The sequence below is a fragment of the Puma concolor genome, chromosome A1, assembly GCF_028749965.1.
Source record: "Puma concolor isolate L17-30 chromosome A1, mPumCon1.1.hap2, whole genome shotgun sequence".
Classification (NCBI taxonomy): Eukaryota; Metazoa; Chordata; class Mammalia; order Carnivora; family Felidae; genus Puma; species Puma concolor.
In genome coordinates, this window is record NC_141667.1 from 235,140,428 (window position 1) to 235,154,119 (window position 13,692).

At 47.2% G+C, this 13,692-nt stretch overlaps 3 protein-coding genes across 6 annotated transcripts in view; 1 reads left to right on the top strand and 2 right to left on the bottom strand.

The window, feature by feature from the left end:
• The window catches only part of LOC112860892 (protein POLR1D), a 49,298-nt gene extending 43,386 nt beyond the window's left edge, over window positions 1-5,912 (bottom strand). Inside the window, exon 1 of the mRNA XM_025924106.2 lies at window positions 5,780-5,912. Coding sequence (XP_025779891.2) covers window positions 5,780-5,805 — 26 coding nt within the window. The 5' untranslated portion in view covers window positions 5,806-5,912. The remainder of the gene's footprint in view (window positions 1-5,779) is intronic.
• On the bottom strand, window positions 4,237-5,912 carry LOC147584870 (DNA-directed RNA polymerases I and III subunit RPAC2). The gene is made up of 2 exons (XM_086714673.1): window positions 5,780-5,912; window positions 4,237-4,816 (listed from the first exon to the last, which is right to left on the bottom strand). The coding sequence occupies exons 1-2, from the start codon at window positions 5,803-5,805 to the stop codon at window positions 4,441-4,443; spliced, it is 402 nt and encodes a 133-aa protein (XP_086570799.1). The 5' UTR covers window positions 5,806-5,912; the 3' UTR covers window positions 4,237-4,440.
• A 176-nt stretch (window positions 5,913-6,088) lies between these two features.
• Window positions 6,089-13,692, top strand: part of LNX2 (ligand of numb-protein X 2) — an 81,342-nt gene continuing 73,738 nt past the window's right edge. Inside the window, exon 1 of one of the 4 annotated variants that reach the window (XM_086714658.1) lies at window positions 6,089-6,188. The gene's annotated coding sequence lies outside the window, so the exon portion shown is untranslated. The other 3 variants (XM_086714659.1, XM_086714644.1, XM_086714650.1) reach the window with 3 other exon arrangements.

Below are 13,692 nucleotides of genomic sequence, written 5' to 3' on the forward strand. Positions count from 1 at the left end.
ACGAAACAAAACAACACAACACAACACAACACAACACAACACAACTCTGGGGGTGTTCCCAAGCTTAGGAATCTTTAATGGCCCCTTTATACTGAGAAAGAGAAAACGATTTATCCTGGAACACTCGATTTATTTTTCAGGTCTGCCACCTTCAATACCCCATGAGGTGCTGGAAGGCAGGCTATGGTCGTCTTGTTTGCCATCTGCAGTCCCTGGGATGGTGGCTGGCAGAGTGGATGCTCCTGGAACAATCCTTGTTTCAGGAGCATCTCTCTCCCATTCCGGTCTGTGTTCAGCACATAATACTCTGCACCGCACGTTAAAGCACTTCATCGTAAACGCACTCGGTTTCCTTTTTCACGTGTATAACTCTGTCTGCCCTCTCCAAACCACATAAGGCTTTTTAGGACAGACTCCACCATTTCTTAGGGCTGTGCCCCTACTGGGTCCGTATTTGCTGTACAATACGGACCCCAATAATTTAGATATGGAAAGAATTCATTAAAAAATTGCAAATCACACAATAACTGTGCCTGGATAATTTATAAAGTTCCAAATAGAGAACAACAAAGAACCCCCACGAATCTAAGCACAAAAGGCTGGATTTGGGGTCTTTATAAGTATTTGAAAGCACACACTCATCGATTTGGGTATACTTCCTAGGAGTCCAGTCTAAGGGATGTTACAAAAGATTATGCCAACAAAAAGATTCTTGTCTAGTGATCTGGCGACTATCTATAATTTTAATGTTTCAAGGAAACAAAAAGAAGGGTGGGGAATGGTGGGCCATAGAACCTGATATGGTCTCATATTTCTAGAAATGCAAGACACTCTTTGGTCAGAATGGCACTAAATGGTCCGCTTTTTATGTATACTTTTTTTCTTTTTTCTTTTTTTATCCCTACAGAGACTTTGTAGGCACCTGTGTGTTATACCAACTAATTAGAGCACTTAGATGTTACAGCTATATGCAATTTATAAATAATTAGTTTGTAAAGTGCTTTGAAAATAGAAAGTGCTGTGTAAGTACTCAAATTATTATTTATTAAAAGCCTTTGGTATGTAATCACTTTATTTAATGATTGGCTCTTTAAAAGGCACAGTGCTTTACAGCTGAACGAGATTTCTGATTTTAAATCATTAATATTCGTTTCAGTGAAAAGCTATTAGCAAATCAGAGGTACGGATCAAGTTATTTTTTCACAGTTTATATATAAATATATTTGACTCCTGTTTATCTCCCTTACCCTTTTAAGGACCAATTCAATCTTCTGTCAGATGCCACAGACTTTATGCAGATTGTTCCCACTCATACCCGACTCTTGGTTACCCCTCCAGTCCTGCCCTCAGTCTTTTCCTTCCACCCATCTGCCTTTCTAAAGCTGTTCTGCATCAACCTGGGCATTTACGGCCACTCTAAGCAGATTCAAGACCGCAAGTCGCAAGATCAGTGATGATAAATCTTCGGAGCAACGAAGCCACGTGATATGGAGGTAGTCACGTGAGTGCATTTCCCACATGTACTGCTATCAATTACTTCAGTCTATGATCATCATCCTGCACCTCTATGTCCACTAATTAAGCCTTGCTTTCATCTCCTGGAGGTCTTGGTTCAGAGGTATTACACTTCAGTTAAATAACCCTGTTTCCCATCCCCATAGGAATACTCAAAGGCAAACGTTTTTGATTCTCACCTATCCTTTTAGACGTTCCCTGTATCTTCAAGGGCTAATTTCCTTGCAGTGACATTGGCTGTCCAGAATCTCTTCTGGATCACTCTAGGAGATGGCCCTAGGACTTTGACCTTCCCTCATCCCTGCTCCCAGCAACATTCAGCTCGTCAGTGCCCTACGGTGTACTTGCTTGATTGGAAAACCCAAACTAAGTCCTTTTCCTATACAGTGAGTGCTACTGTTTAGCCCTGTTAGGCACTAAACGAATACGCCTAGTGCCCAACAACCTGTTAATGTCAATCAGCACTTTTCTGTCCTCACGTGACTCATTCAATGCCATTTTTTCCCTCTTTGAGGGCACTGGCTTCCACGACTCTACTGTCTATACCTCACTGGCTGCTACTTTTATACCCAATCTTTAGTACTGAGCTTGCCCAGAGCTTGGTCTTGGGCCCACTTCTTTTATCAGACTCCAGTTTCTCCATAGAAATACATACATACATCATTTTTATGGCAACAACTCACTTTTTTAAAATTTGAGTGAGTCAGAGAGGGAGAGAGGGAGGGAGGGAGGGAGGGGGAGGGAAAGAGAGAGAGAGGGAGAATCCTAAGCAGGCTCCAAGCTCAGCACAGAGTCCAACGCAGGGCTCGATCCCACAACCCTGGTGGCATGATCTGAAGAACTCACAAAGTCTCTAGCTTAAATATCTTTCAGGGCCTCCAACTCACATATCTACCGTCTACCACGTTCACAATGGAATTTTTGATTCCAGTTACCTTTTCCACTTTCCAACCTATGTCTCCCCTTAAGCTTCCCATTTCAATAATTTGGCCCCAAACTTAGATGGAGGTCATGTTATCTCACCTTCCACATCCGATTCCTGAGGTTCAGTTCTACAGTGTATTTCAAATCAACCCTCTCTTGTCCATTGCTAGCTTGCTGCCCTTCCAGGCCAATGACACTCTTACAGCTTCTCTGCTTCTACTCTGGCCTCTCTACAACTCACTCCTCTACAGTCATCAAAGTATTCAGCTGTCATTCCCATTGTACTTAAAATCCAAACCCCTTACCACCCCAGCTCTCCTTCCTACCAAATCCACAGCATAGGCCCTTCTTTCTCCTCCTTGCTTACCATGCTACAGAGAAGCAAATCTTTCAATACTTTTAATTCCTCAGACCACCAGCTTTCTGCTTCAGGACCTATGCACAGCTATTCCACCAGAATGCATTCTCTCGTTTTTGCAGCTAGCCCCTCCTCTTCCTGTAATCTCTGGAGGAGCTTCCCTGACTTCCTTACCAAGATTAGAAATTAGAAATGTCTAGTTGTCTATCAGGCATTGTGCTGCAAGCCAGTACGGTGGGCAGACAGAAGTGCTAACAACAGCCTAGTAAATCCGAGACCGGGAAACCCAAGAGTATAATGAAAGCACACACAACTACCCAAACTAGGGTACGGAGTCGGACATGTTAAGTTCTCTCCTAGAGTACGGCAGGGTAAAAGTGTTCCAGGAAGACGGAACAGCAAAAACAAAGGCCCCAAAGCAAAGAGTGCTGGGGGTGGGGTGCTCAGGTTCAAAGGCTGACAGAGATTTAGGGTGAATGAAGAGTCAAGGTGGGGTAGGACAGGTATGAGACGAGGTTGATGAGATTAACAGGACAGCTTAGAAGCGGTTCGCTAATATTTTAAGTTAAAAAAAAAAAATCATTTTCCCAACATGGAATTTCCTTCTCCCCATCCTTAATGTAACCCTGGGCTATACCTAGATACCCACCTAAGGACTGAAAATGTTATCTGGTTACTCCAGTTTCCTCCTTTTGTAATATAAACTCTCTTGACCTACTTAGATCATTTCTGACAAAATATTTTATTAGTGTCCTGAAATAAAAGCAGTAAACTGGTATCTATCCTATAAATGCTGCCACAAAGATGGTGCTAGATCCTACCTAACCTTCCTGTGAAACCATAATTCTCACAATTCTTTCAAATTATTCCCCACCCTTGCCCCTTGCCCGACCTAAGTCATAGCAAAGAATGCAATTCTCCCATGAGTTACTAAAAAGTATCCAACAAGAAGCTAAACCCTCCTCCCATTTCCACCTTTTTTTTTTTGAAACCAATCACAGTCTAGCTGGGGTCAGGCTCCATCGCACCTCTCCTTCTCCCCCAATCACAGCCATGAATGCATACTGCATATTCTTTTTTTTTTTTCTTTTTTTATTTATTTTTGGGACAGAGAGAGAGACAGAGCATGAACGGGGGAGGGGCAGAGAGAGAGGGAGACACAGAATCAGAAACAGGCCCCAGGCTCCGAGCCATCAGCCCAGAGCCCGACGCAAGGCTCGAACTCACGGACCGCGAGATCGTGACCTGGCTGAAGTCGGACGCTTAACCGACTGCGCCACCCAGGCGCCCCTGCGTATTCTTTTGAATTCCCTTGATCAAAGTCCTTTCAAGGCCTGTAATTTTCTCATAGCTTACTTTCACTGCTGACTCAATTAAAAGAAAAACAAACAACCCTGAAAGAGCCAGTCTTCCAGACGAAGCAACAGAAACCACTCAAATTAGTTTAAATGAAAGAGGGAATTTATTAGATGAATACAAAGGTTCTTGCGGGGATTCCAACAGCTGTAATGGGTAAGAGCTAGAAGCACGCCTTGCTGAAGAACACATCGGGTCGTGATCACAAACTTCTATTTCTGGGTTTTTTGCCAGATCACGAAGACAATATCTTAGAGGACAGTCCTCCCTGTATAGTGCGTAAGGGACTAGAATGTGGACTCCTTTCTGCTTGCTTTTTGATCCTTATATTCCTTTATGCTGGCCTCAAACTTGTCAAGCACATGCTGGCAGACATTCATGAGCTCATTCAAGCCTCTCTGAAATGGCTCCACAGCTGGAAGAGTACCTCGAGTCTGAATGCGTAAATTAATTTTGCTCTCTGAAGGATGGGTTGTAGTGTAACCACAAAATTCCACTTCCGGGTTCTTCATGATCATGTAACGAAGAGAATTTCCTAGGGTATGGTCCTCCTCGTGCAATACAAATGTCACACAGTGTCTATCTGTTCCAGCTGCCTGGACCATTTCCAGGGCTGTCTTCCTCTCGCCTTCAGCCATTGAGGTCTTCAATCCAGATATTTTTCTACACACATATTTTTTATAAAAATGAGATCATACTGAATATGGTTTTGCAACTAGCTTTTTTTTTTTTTTTTTGCATTTACTGTATCACACTGGCAACACATTATACTCTAATGCACTCCAATTACACAGAACTGTTAGGATTAGCCCCTTATTTTCCTGCCTCCACATAGTCTATCAGTAAGTATGTAATTATTGCCTCCGGTTTTTTCCCCACCCCATCGGACCGTCCACATGGCCACAGGGGAGTCCCCTTAACACACAAATGTTTGTTAAAATCTTCTTTTGACACAGTCATAAGAAAGGGATAAGATTACAACAGGGTGGGCTCTGCTAGGGAATGAAAAGGCGTAGAAATGTTTAAAGGCGTAGAAAAACATAGATCTTTTTAAGAACAGACTGTAGATTACCATCGTGCAGGCCCCACTATGGTTTCCATTTTCAGGAGATTAACTAGAATGGAAGTTCCGGGATATGTAAATCAAGCAGGAGGGAGGAAGAGAACTGAGCGCACAGAGTAATTTGGACCGCAGTTACAGGGGCTTAGGCCTGACTGAACGCACCAATAGCAGCACTCGGAGAACAGTGGCCTGGTGCGCGATCTAACGTTAGCTTTATTTACTCTCGATGTTTTAACTGGGGGTGGGGCAATGTGGGGACTTAAGTCCGGCCTCACAACTTGTGCTCCCTCCAGGACATCTAGTGGTACTGAGCGTTTCTACTCCAAAACATCCATGTGTCTTCCCCTCTCTTCCCAGTCGGGGCCCCCTCTCCCCGCTCAGGCGCCCACTTCTCTCCCCTCCCCTGTCCTCCCAGCCAGGCGCTCGCTGTCTGGCCGGGCCGTGGAGGCGGAGGCCCCGGCCGACCACCGGCCCCTCCGCCACCCGCTCGGGGCGCAGGGCGCGGCCCGCTCCTCCCGCCCGCCTCCCCCCCCCCCCCGCCCACCCGCCTCCACGGCCGTTACCTCTCCAACTCCTGGTCTTCTTCCATCGCGGGGGCGGCTTCCGGGATCCTCAGGTGGTGCTGCTGGATCGGAGGCTCTAACCCATATCGCGAAACGTGCAGGCGGAGCAGGAAGGAAGGAACGACCGACGGAAGGAGCCGAAGACGGAAGGAGGGAGGAGGAGCCGCAGCGGCGCGGCACTGCCCAGCCGCTGGGCGGGGCGTGTACGTTCCGCCCAGAGGCCCCGCCCACAGGCCCCGCCCCCGGCGCGAGGAGGGCGGTGGCGAGGTCCGAGTTGCTCACCTGGAGTTCCCGGAGCTTAGTCTGTCCGCTGAGCCAGCGGGGAGAGGTGGGGTCGGGCTCCTGTCCCCTCTCGAGGCCGAGAACCGCCCGTGGGCGCTTGGGTTCAGCCCTCGGCACCTTACCCCAGGTGATGGCGAAGGGGGCGGGGCCTTACCTGTCGGCCCCCAAATCACGTTCCTTCTTAGGGCGGAATCGGGCCTTTAAGATTTGCTGCTCCACCCGTGTTACTCCCTGGCGGGACCCCAAGCCAGGAGGGGGTAGAGGGGTGGTGTTCGTGGGATGACAGGTTTAAACTATAGTTGATCGATACACCTTGATGAATTTTACAACAGAATAGGATGGGTTTAAGTCTGAGTTTGCGTCATCCGGGACCTTGCGGCTGCACACCTCAAATGGGTCAAAGGACAAGCGTTCGTAGAGGAGAGTTTGGAAGGAAAACTGCTCTTCTCCCCCCTGCCCCGCCCTTTCTCTCTTAGGTTCTTTCCTACACTTGGAATACGTACGCCCTCCTTTGGTTTGCACTTCCTTTTCCTTTTACCCTTTTAGCTTCATAAACCTCCTTCACCTGCAGAACCTCCCTCTTACCTTTGTTCCCAGGTGCTCTCCTGCCTCCGCCTCGGCAACCTTTCACCACCCAGACTCGCTCCCCGCCCTCCTTTTTCCTTTGTACCTCTCCTCTCTCTCTTCTCCGCGGGTGTTCTTCTTCGCCAAAAACCCTTCTCCCTTCTTCGATCTCCTACTCCCCTCGCCTTTCTCGGCCCGGTCAGCCCCCCTGTCCCTACCACCTTACCCCAGAGTCCTCTCACCCCCGACACACCTATATTTCTGCTTTCCTGCGCCACCTGTTCTCCTGCCCCCAACCCGATTCCCCTAGATGCTCACTGCCTCCCCCCAGCTGTTCCACTCTCCTCGCGGCGGTCCGCGGTGAGCGCAGAGGTACTTCTTGAGCGTGTCTTCAGCGGGGGAATCAGGCGAGCGGCGGGGACAGCCGAGACCGGGTGGGGGGAGGGCCAGCGGCGAGGGCGGAGTGGGCTCACTCTAACCCGGGAGTGACGGCCCCGGCCTGGCCCGCCCCCCGAGCTCTGGGATAAGCGGAGTTTCTCTCTGGCCCGCCTCCTCCCCGCCCTACGCTGCCGCCCATTGGCCCAGGCGCGTGTCGGGTTGGGCCGCTCGGCCCCGGCGCTCGCCCCCGGGAAGGCAGCAGGGGCGGTTGAGAAGTGAAGTCTTGGCCAGAGTTTGCTTCTTGCCAGGAAATCCGCGGTGGCGGCCGTGGCGGCGGCGGTTCCCCGCGTAGCGGAGGCCGACTGGCTCCCGGCTCCCTCGGCGGGCCGCGGAGAGCGGAGCTGGCGCTGGGCTGCGGCGTCAGGAGCCGGCGCGCGCCCCGGGCGGCCGCGCTTTCCCAGTGAGTAACTTTGCCCTGCCCGCCTGGCCCCGCGCCCTGTCGCGGGTCCCGGGCAGCCGCCTCAGGTGCGGGCGGCGGCGGGGTGCGGGGCAGCGCCGCGCCGGGCGAGGCGGCCGACCTCCGCGGCTCTGCTCCTGGCTCGCCCGGGCTGCGGGAGACGTGGACCCGGACCCGCTGTGGGGCTGGCCGCGCTCGTCCGGGGAGGAAGGGACGGGTTGTCCTGCGCCGGGCGCCCGCCGCCGGCCAGGCGCCTGGGAGAGGCGGGAGGCCCCCGGCTGTTGGCGTTTGGTGGTTCCGGCCGCAGTGTTGCTGATCCTCGCGTCGTTTGCTGTTTTCAGGAGGGGAGAGGTGGGCATGAGTTTCTTATTTCCTGTGTGTGTGTGTGTGTGTGTGTGTGTGTGTGTGTGTGCGTGCGTGTGCGCGCGCTGTAAATGAGAGTGGCACTAACTGCCTTGCGTTGGATCTTGTTCTCCGGGAAAGGAATAGGGAGAGATACCCACCGTCCCAGCCTGTTGCCTACGAATTCTCACCTTTCCCTTGAGGCTGGAGCGGGTGGGAGATCACACGTCTCCGAGGGGGTAGTTTCAAAATGTGGATCTCGATTTGGAAGCAGTTGCACACAAAGCACCGTTCAGGAAAGACATCACTCGCTTTCAAAGCTTTATGCCATATGTTTCAGACGAAGGACTTTTGACGAACGCAATGTTTCTTGTGATGTTTCAGTTTGCAATTAACATTAGGAATCAAGACGTTCGTATCTGCCAGGAGTTACAGTAAGTACACTCAGGCGTGGGCTTAACTGTATAGATGTTTCTCTTTAAATCACGGAAACCAGAAGTTGAGCGTAAAGCAGTGGCAGGAGAAGACAGTTGTGAACTCCGGTTTATGGGGACTGCCTTCACTTTAAGAATTTCACGTTCTCGCAAGCGGTAGGACTTATTTGTCAATTGGCCTTCGTCCCAGGACAGGTTTTGATTTTTTTTTTTTTTCTTGCACCTACTGTGACGCAGCGCTGATGAAGTTGGATCTCAGTAGATCAATTTATTTTCTTTTGACAGATTTGCTTCCCACCTTCACAGTCCTTTAGAAAATGGACTTTGATCTAGTATCTGTTTTGGCCAGTCAAAGCTTTGTTGAGCCTTGGAAGACAAGTTTTGCCTCTTGAGCTTGAAGTCCCACATGTGGGTTTTCCCAGAGGGGTAAAATGTAGGCCAAATCAGAACTGAGGTACAATAACACTACTTTTAATTTGGCCCCCTTGTGTATTAAGGTAGGTCAGTTCTTTCCCTGAAGGTGATCACGGTCTTATTTGGAAGGCGATCCATACCTGTTCCACTATATTTTGAACACAGTGCTGTGGGGACTTACAAGAGGGAGCATTTCTGACTGAGGTTTGCTAGGGAAGGCCTCATCTAGGCACTTCTGCTTCACGTTGCTGAGGAATTTTGCCTGGTACATTCCAGGCAAAGAGACTAACATGTAGGGTGTTGCTTTATGAGATCCACAGGGAGTCTCTGGCTGAGGAACGCAACGTTTGGGACTGGGGTAGTAGTCAGGGGTTGGTATATTATTCCTTTCAGACGACTCAGCACTTTGCCTTGATTACAGTAGGCACTCAAGCACTTGTTGAACTGACTTGAACAGAGACATAAAGGGTTCTATATGCCAAATTAAGAAAGTTGGACTTGATCCTCTCAGTGATACAAAGCTGCTAATTTTAAGTAGGAGAACGTGTCGATAACATTTGTATTCCAGAAAGATCTCTGCAGCAGTCTGGAGGATGGTGGGGGTCCAGATGGGAGACAAAGAGGGAAGCATTACACTCTAGGGGTTAAGGGCTCAGGGCTTCTCAGTTCGCATTGCCTGGGTTTGAATCTGGTTCTGTCACTCACTCCGTAACCCCTTTCTTTTTTAGGTTTTTCATTTCATAGGGTTTGGGGGATAAAAGGGGAAAAAACCATGTATATTACTTAGAATAGTGCTTGGCACGTAGTGAGGATTTGGTAGGTGCTAGCTAGCTGTTACTCTGAAGGCAGTGGAGCGGAGGAAGAGCTATCATGGTGTTGAGGAGGTTTATTTGGTTGGATTAGGTAAGTGACTAGATGTGATTAATGAGAGGATTCCTAAGTCTTTTGACTTGAGTCATTGGAGTGTACTGGTTAAGCTGGCCGTGGAGTCGGCGCAGGAGTTGAAGTCCATTGCTTACCCTGTAGAATTCCCATCCTGAGCTTTGGTTTCCTAACATTGAGGAAATGATCACAGTACCTGTCTAGTAGGGTTTGAGGATCCAATGAAATTACGCACGTAATGCCCTTGGCAGACTACCTAGCATGTTACAAGTACTCAATAAATATTAGTTGTTCCTTTAGCGATGACGACATGAATGAGCTTGTGGAATGTTGGGAGATATGAGAAGGAGCAGTTAAAAGCAACTGCTGGGAGAAATGGGGAAGAGAAGGTAGCTAGTTTTCGGCCAGTCCAGTGAGGTGCTAATGAACGGTTGAGATGTCTGTGATGAAGATGTTGGATAGATGTGCTGGACAGGAGCTAGGAAAGAATGGAAAAGAAAAAGAGTTGACACAAATCCTTTGTGGGCGTGGTTAGCTTTTTGGAAGATTTGGGGAAAAGGGAGGCATTTATAACACGGCGGTGCCAGGAGTGTGGATACTGTGTATTAGGCATCTCTATCCTTTTTTTTTTTTTTTAATTATTTTAATGTTTATTCAGTTTGTGTGTATGTGAGAGAGAGAGAGAGAGAGAGAGAGAGCGCTAGCAAGCGAATTGGGGAGAGGCAGACACAATCCGAAGCGGGCTCCAGGCTCTGAGCTGTCAGCACGGAGCCCAGTACGAGGTTCAAACTCACTAAACTCGAGATCTTGACCAGAGGTCAAGTCAGACGCTTAACCCACTGAGCCACCCAGGTGCCCCAGGCATCTCTATTCTTAAAATGCATTTTGGCCACAGTCACAGGGGAACTCCGGGCTCTTATACTCTGGTTGGCTCTGTGTCCTTCTCTCCCTCCTCTTTCTTTTCTAATCGCCCCCCCCCCCAAATTAAAATCTTTTTAATTATGCAGTGTCTTTTAACTTTTCTTTGTTTATGGGGCTAAAGTTCATTCACAGCCCACCTTCCTATATCAAAATCCAACAAGGTTTCTAGAAGAATCAAAGGACTCGTTTCATAGGTTCCACTCAGGAAGCAGTGTTGATTGAAAAAAAATGTGTGTGTGTGTGTGCGTGTATAATTTGACTTGCAAAATATACATATATACACACACATGTATTTTACATATGCATGTATATGTACACATATGTATATATTGAATGTTGAATTATTGTTGTAGAAGATTTTGCTAGGCCTAAAATGACCCTGTTACAGGGCCTGGGAAATTGACAAAGAAAATCCCTTTTAGTTTTCCTCTCCTATGCCTCTTTTCCTCAGAAAGTGCAAAACAGCAGAAAAATCTGTGATTATGTAAGTTTTTTCACTGGTCGGAATTCAAAGAAATGACTGTTTTGTGTATTAGTCTAACAAAAATTTATTGAGGGAAATTTTTTAAAAAGCAAGTGCTCATGATATACATCACAATAATTGTCACCGAGTTAGTATGCTTTTAAAGAGGCAGGCGTTGTAGGTTCTGTTCTTTAGAAAGTATGCTTCAGATGAGCAAGGATCCCGTCTGTTTTGCTTATTGAGCAGTTCCTAAGCGCTCAGAATCATAAACAGTAATGTATTCATGAATGAATGAAATGGATCCGTTGGCTTTGAAATGCCTTGGCTCACAGATTTCTCTGAACCTTTGGAACAATCATTGGTCAGAAGGAAAACAAAAGAGGGAGTTGAGCCAGCAAGGAAGCTTGAAGCGGTTCATGTACCCACGGGAAGATGGGGCAACTCTTAACAGAATGTATGGCTCTTCTGATTCAGCGATTTTAGTACCTACTGCTGTAATTATTGACATGAGTCCTTCCTTTTTCACATTTTACTTTGATTAGTTGTGAAGTGTGGGAGGGAGGGACAGACTTTTGCAGGGTTATTGCTTGGTTCAGAGTTGAGCCGAAATAGCTGTGTCATAACTTTGTCCTCTCTTGGTTGTTAGCAGAACTCCGGAAGTCTTAATTAGAAAAGCTGGAAAGATGAGTCTTGTGGGCAGAGAGGGTTTAAGCATAGCTTACACCTTTATCTTTCCAGCCTCAAGATTTAGGACTATTATTTCTGACAAACAGAATCCCTCAGTGGAGAAGTTATGTATGGGAAAAAAATTTTTTTTTCAAAATTGGGGTAGGAGAAATAAGAAATAGAAAAAAAAAAATGCTGAAGATAGGCACTAGGCAAGTACAAATGATATGCAATATATATACAAGTGTATATGTAGTATATATATTTGTTTAATATGTGTAAAATACAATAAACAATCACGTGTCCACTTAAAAAGCATACCAACTTCCATATGTAAAACAAATGAGGTTTTAATTTTTCCTATTAGAGTTCTTTTAAAATAACAGATTGCCCTAATAGGGCAAGTGTATAATAGGAACCATTGTAAAAAATGTGTATATCCAAGTTATGAGGACCTATATCTCACGTAAAATAAAGTCACTACAATAAAGTGGCTACAATAAAGCTTCTAAAGGCTCAGTTGGCTATTACTTTGTTTTATAGACAAAAGTAAGTCTGGGAAATAATTTATATCCTTTCCGCCCCCCTCTTGTACCTCCAAATTGGGAGTTTGGCTACCAATCTAAAAAGTTAGTGGATCATCAGAGTTCTTAACACTGTTCAGTCAAACTACATAATTATTGAGCAAATAAATTGGAGTCCTTCACATTTATCTTCGCTGTGTGACCGTTGCCACTTTTCTTTCACATGATTTTAACGTTTGAACTTTGACTTTCGACTGTATTCAGATAAGCATACTTGATGTGATCAGCACTGGGCTGTATGGGCCACAGAAGATCATCTCTGCCCTTGTACAACTTAAAATCTTAAAAGACATTCAGTCAAGTTATTAATCATCCCAAGCAGGGTGTCTGATACCTTTGACTTCTAGTACCTTCGCTCCGCGCCAGTGACCTTCACTTCTGTACTTTAACATTATTCCAAACTTGCCACGTTAGAAATCTTAAGTGTATATATCCTGTTCTCTGACCACAGCTTCTCTTCTCTCCTTCCAGCTGTCTCACACCCACACTGTATACTACAGTGTCCTTCCTCTTCGCAGAGACCGCTTGCCAGCCCCTTCGTTCCGCCCCACCTCCCGTACCCCGTTGTATTAACATCTATTGGCCTGGAGGTCTTCCCTGTCCAGTTCGGAGTCCCTTGTTAAGCACCTGGAATATGCTTCCAATGCCGCCTTTGCCTCTCTTGAACTTGTTTGTGTGCTGTGCCTGCCAGATCATGTCCCAGTTCCATTAACTCTGCCTTCTCTCCCTGAGTTGCTCTGGTAACACCAATGAAAGGCCAGGCTCTCCATGCAGGTGACCGGCTCTCGGACAACCCCTCCTCCCCACCCCCCCCCCCCCAGTCAGTTGTGTTTATTTGGCACCGACTGAGTTCTCTGACACTGAGCTAAGAATGTTCCCTCGTCGTCGCTTACCTTCCAGAGGAGATGCACATTCATCAAGTGATGGCACTCGCTGCGGTAACAAAGTACGCTAAGCGCTTTGGAGGAGGAGTGTAGGGCTATGTTGTCCAATACTGTGGTCACTAGCACGTGTGGCCAGTCTAAATGGAGATTTGCTGTGTGAAGCACGCACCAGATTCTGAAGATTTAGCCTCCGCTTAAGGTGAAATCTCTCTAGTTTTTATATTGCTTACATGTTGAGATAAGGTGATAATATTCTGGGTATATTGGGTTAACTAGAATATTAAAAATAATTCATTCACTTGTTCTTTTTTTCTTTCTTTCTTTTTTTTTTTAATGTGGCTACAAGAACATTTAAAATGACCCGTGTGGCTCACACCCTGTTTCTGTCGGGTAGCCCTGCCGTAAGGTGTCGTCTGGGGATAAAATGAGGGGAACCAGGCTCTGGGGAGCTCGATGTTCCGGAAACGGTCCCCGAGGAATTCGTCTCTGAACAGATACCTAGCTGAGTAGGTGTTACACAGGTAAACCCTCCTCAAAAGAAGCAGTCAGAGGTGGACAGACAGCCCTTTGAAGGAGGATGAGAAGATGGATGAGAGAGCTAGGAGAGAGAGGCCTGGGATGAGGCCAGGGAGGGAGGCAAGG

Excerpts from the sequence above, each read along its gene's own strand:
- LOC147584870 (XM_086714673.1), bottom strand. The coding sequence starts at position 5,805 with ATGGAAGAAGACCAGGAGTTGGAGAG. Across the intron at positions 4,817-5,779 it reads GAAGACCAGGAGTTGGAGAG|AAAAATATCTGGATTGAAGA; the intron begins GTAACGGCCGTG and ends ATATGTGTGTAG.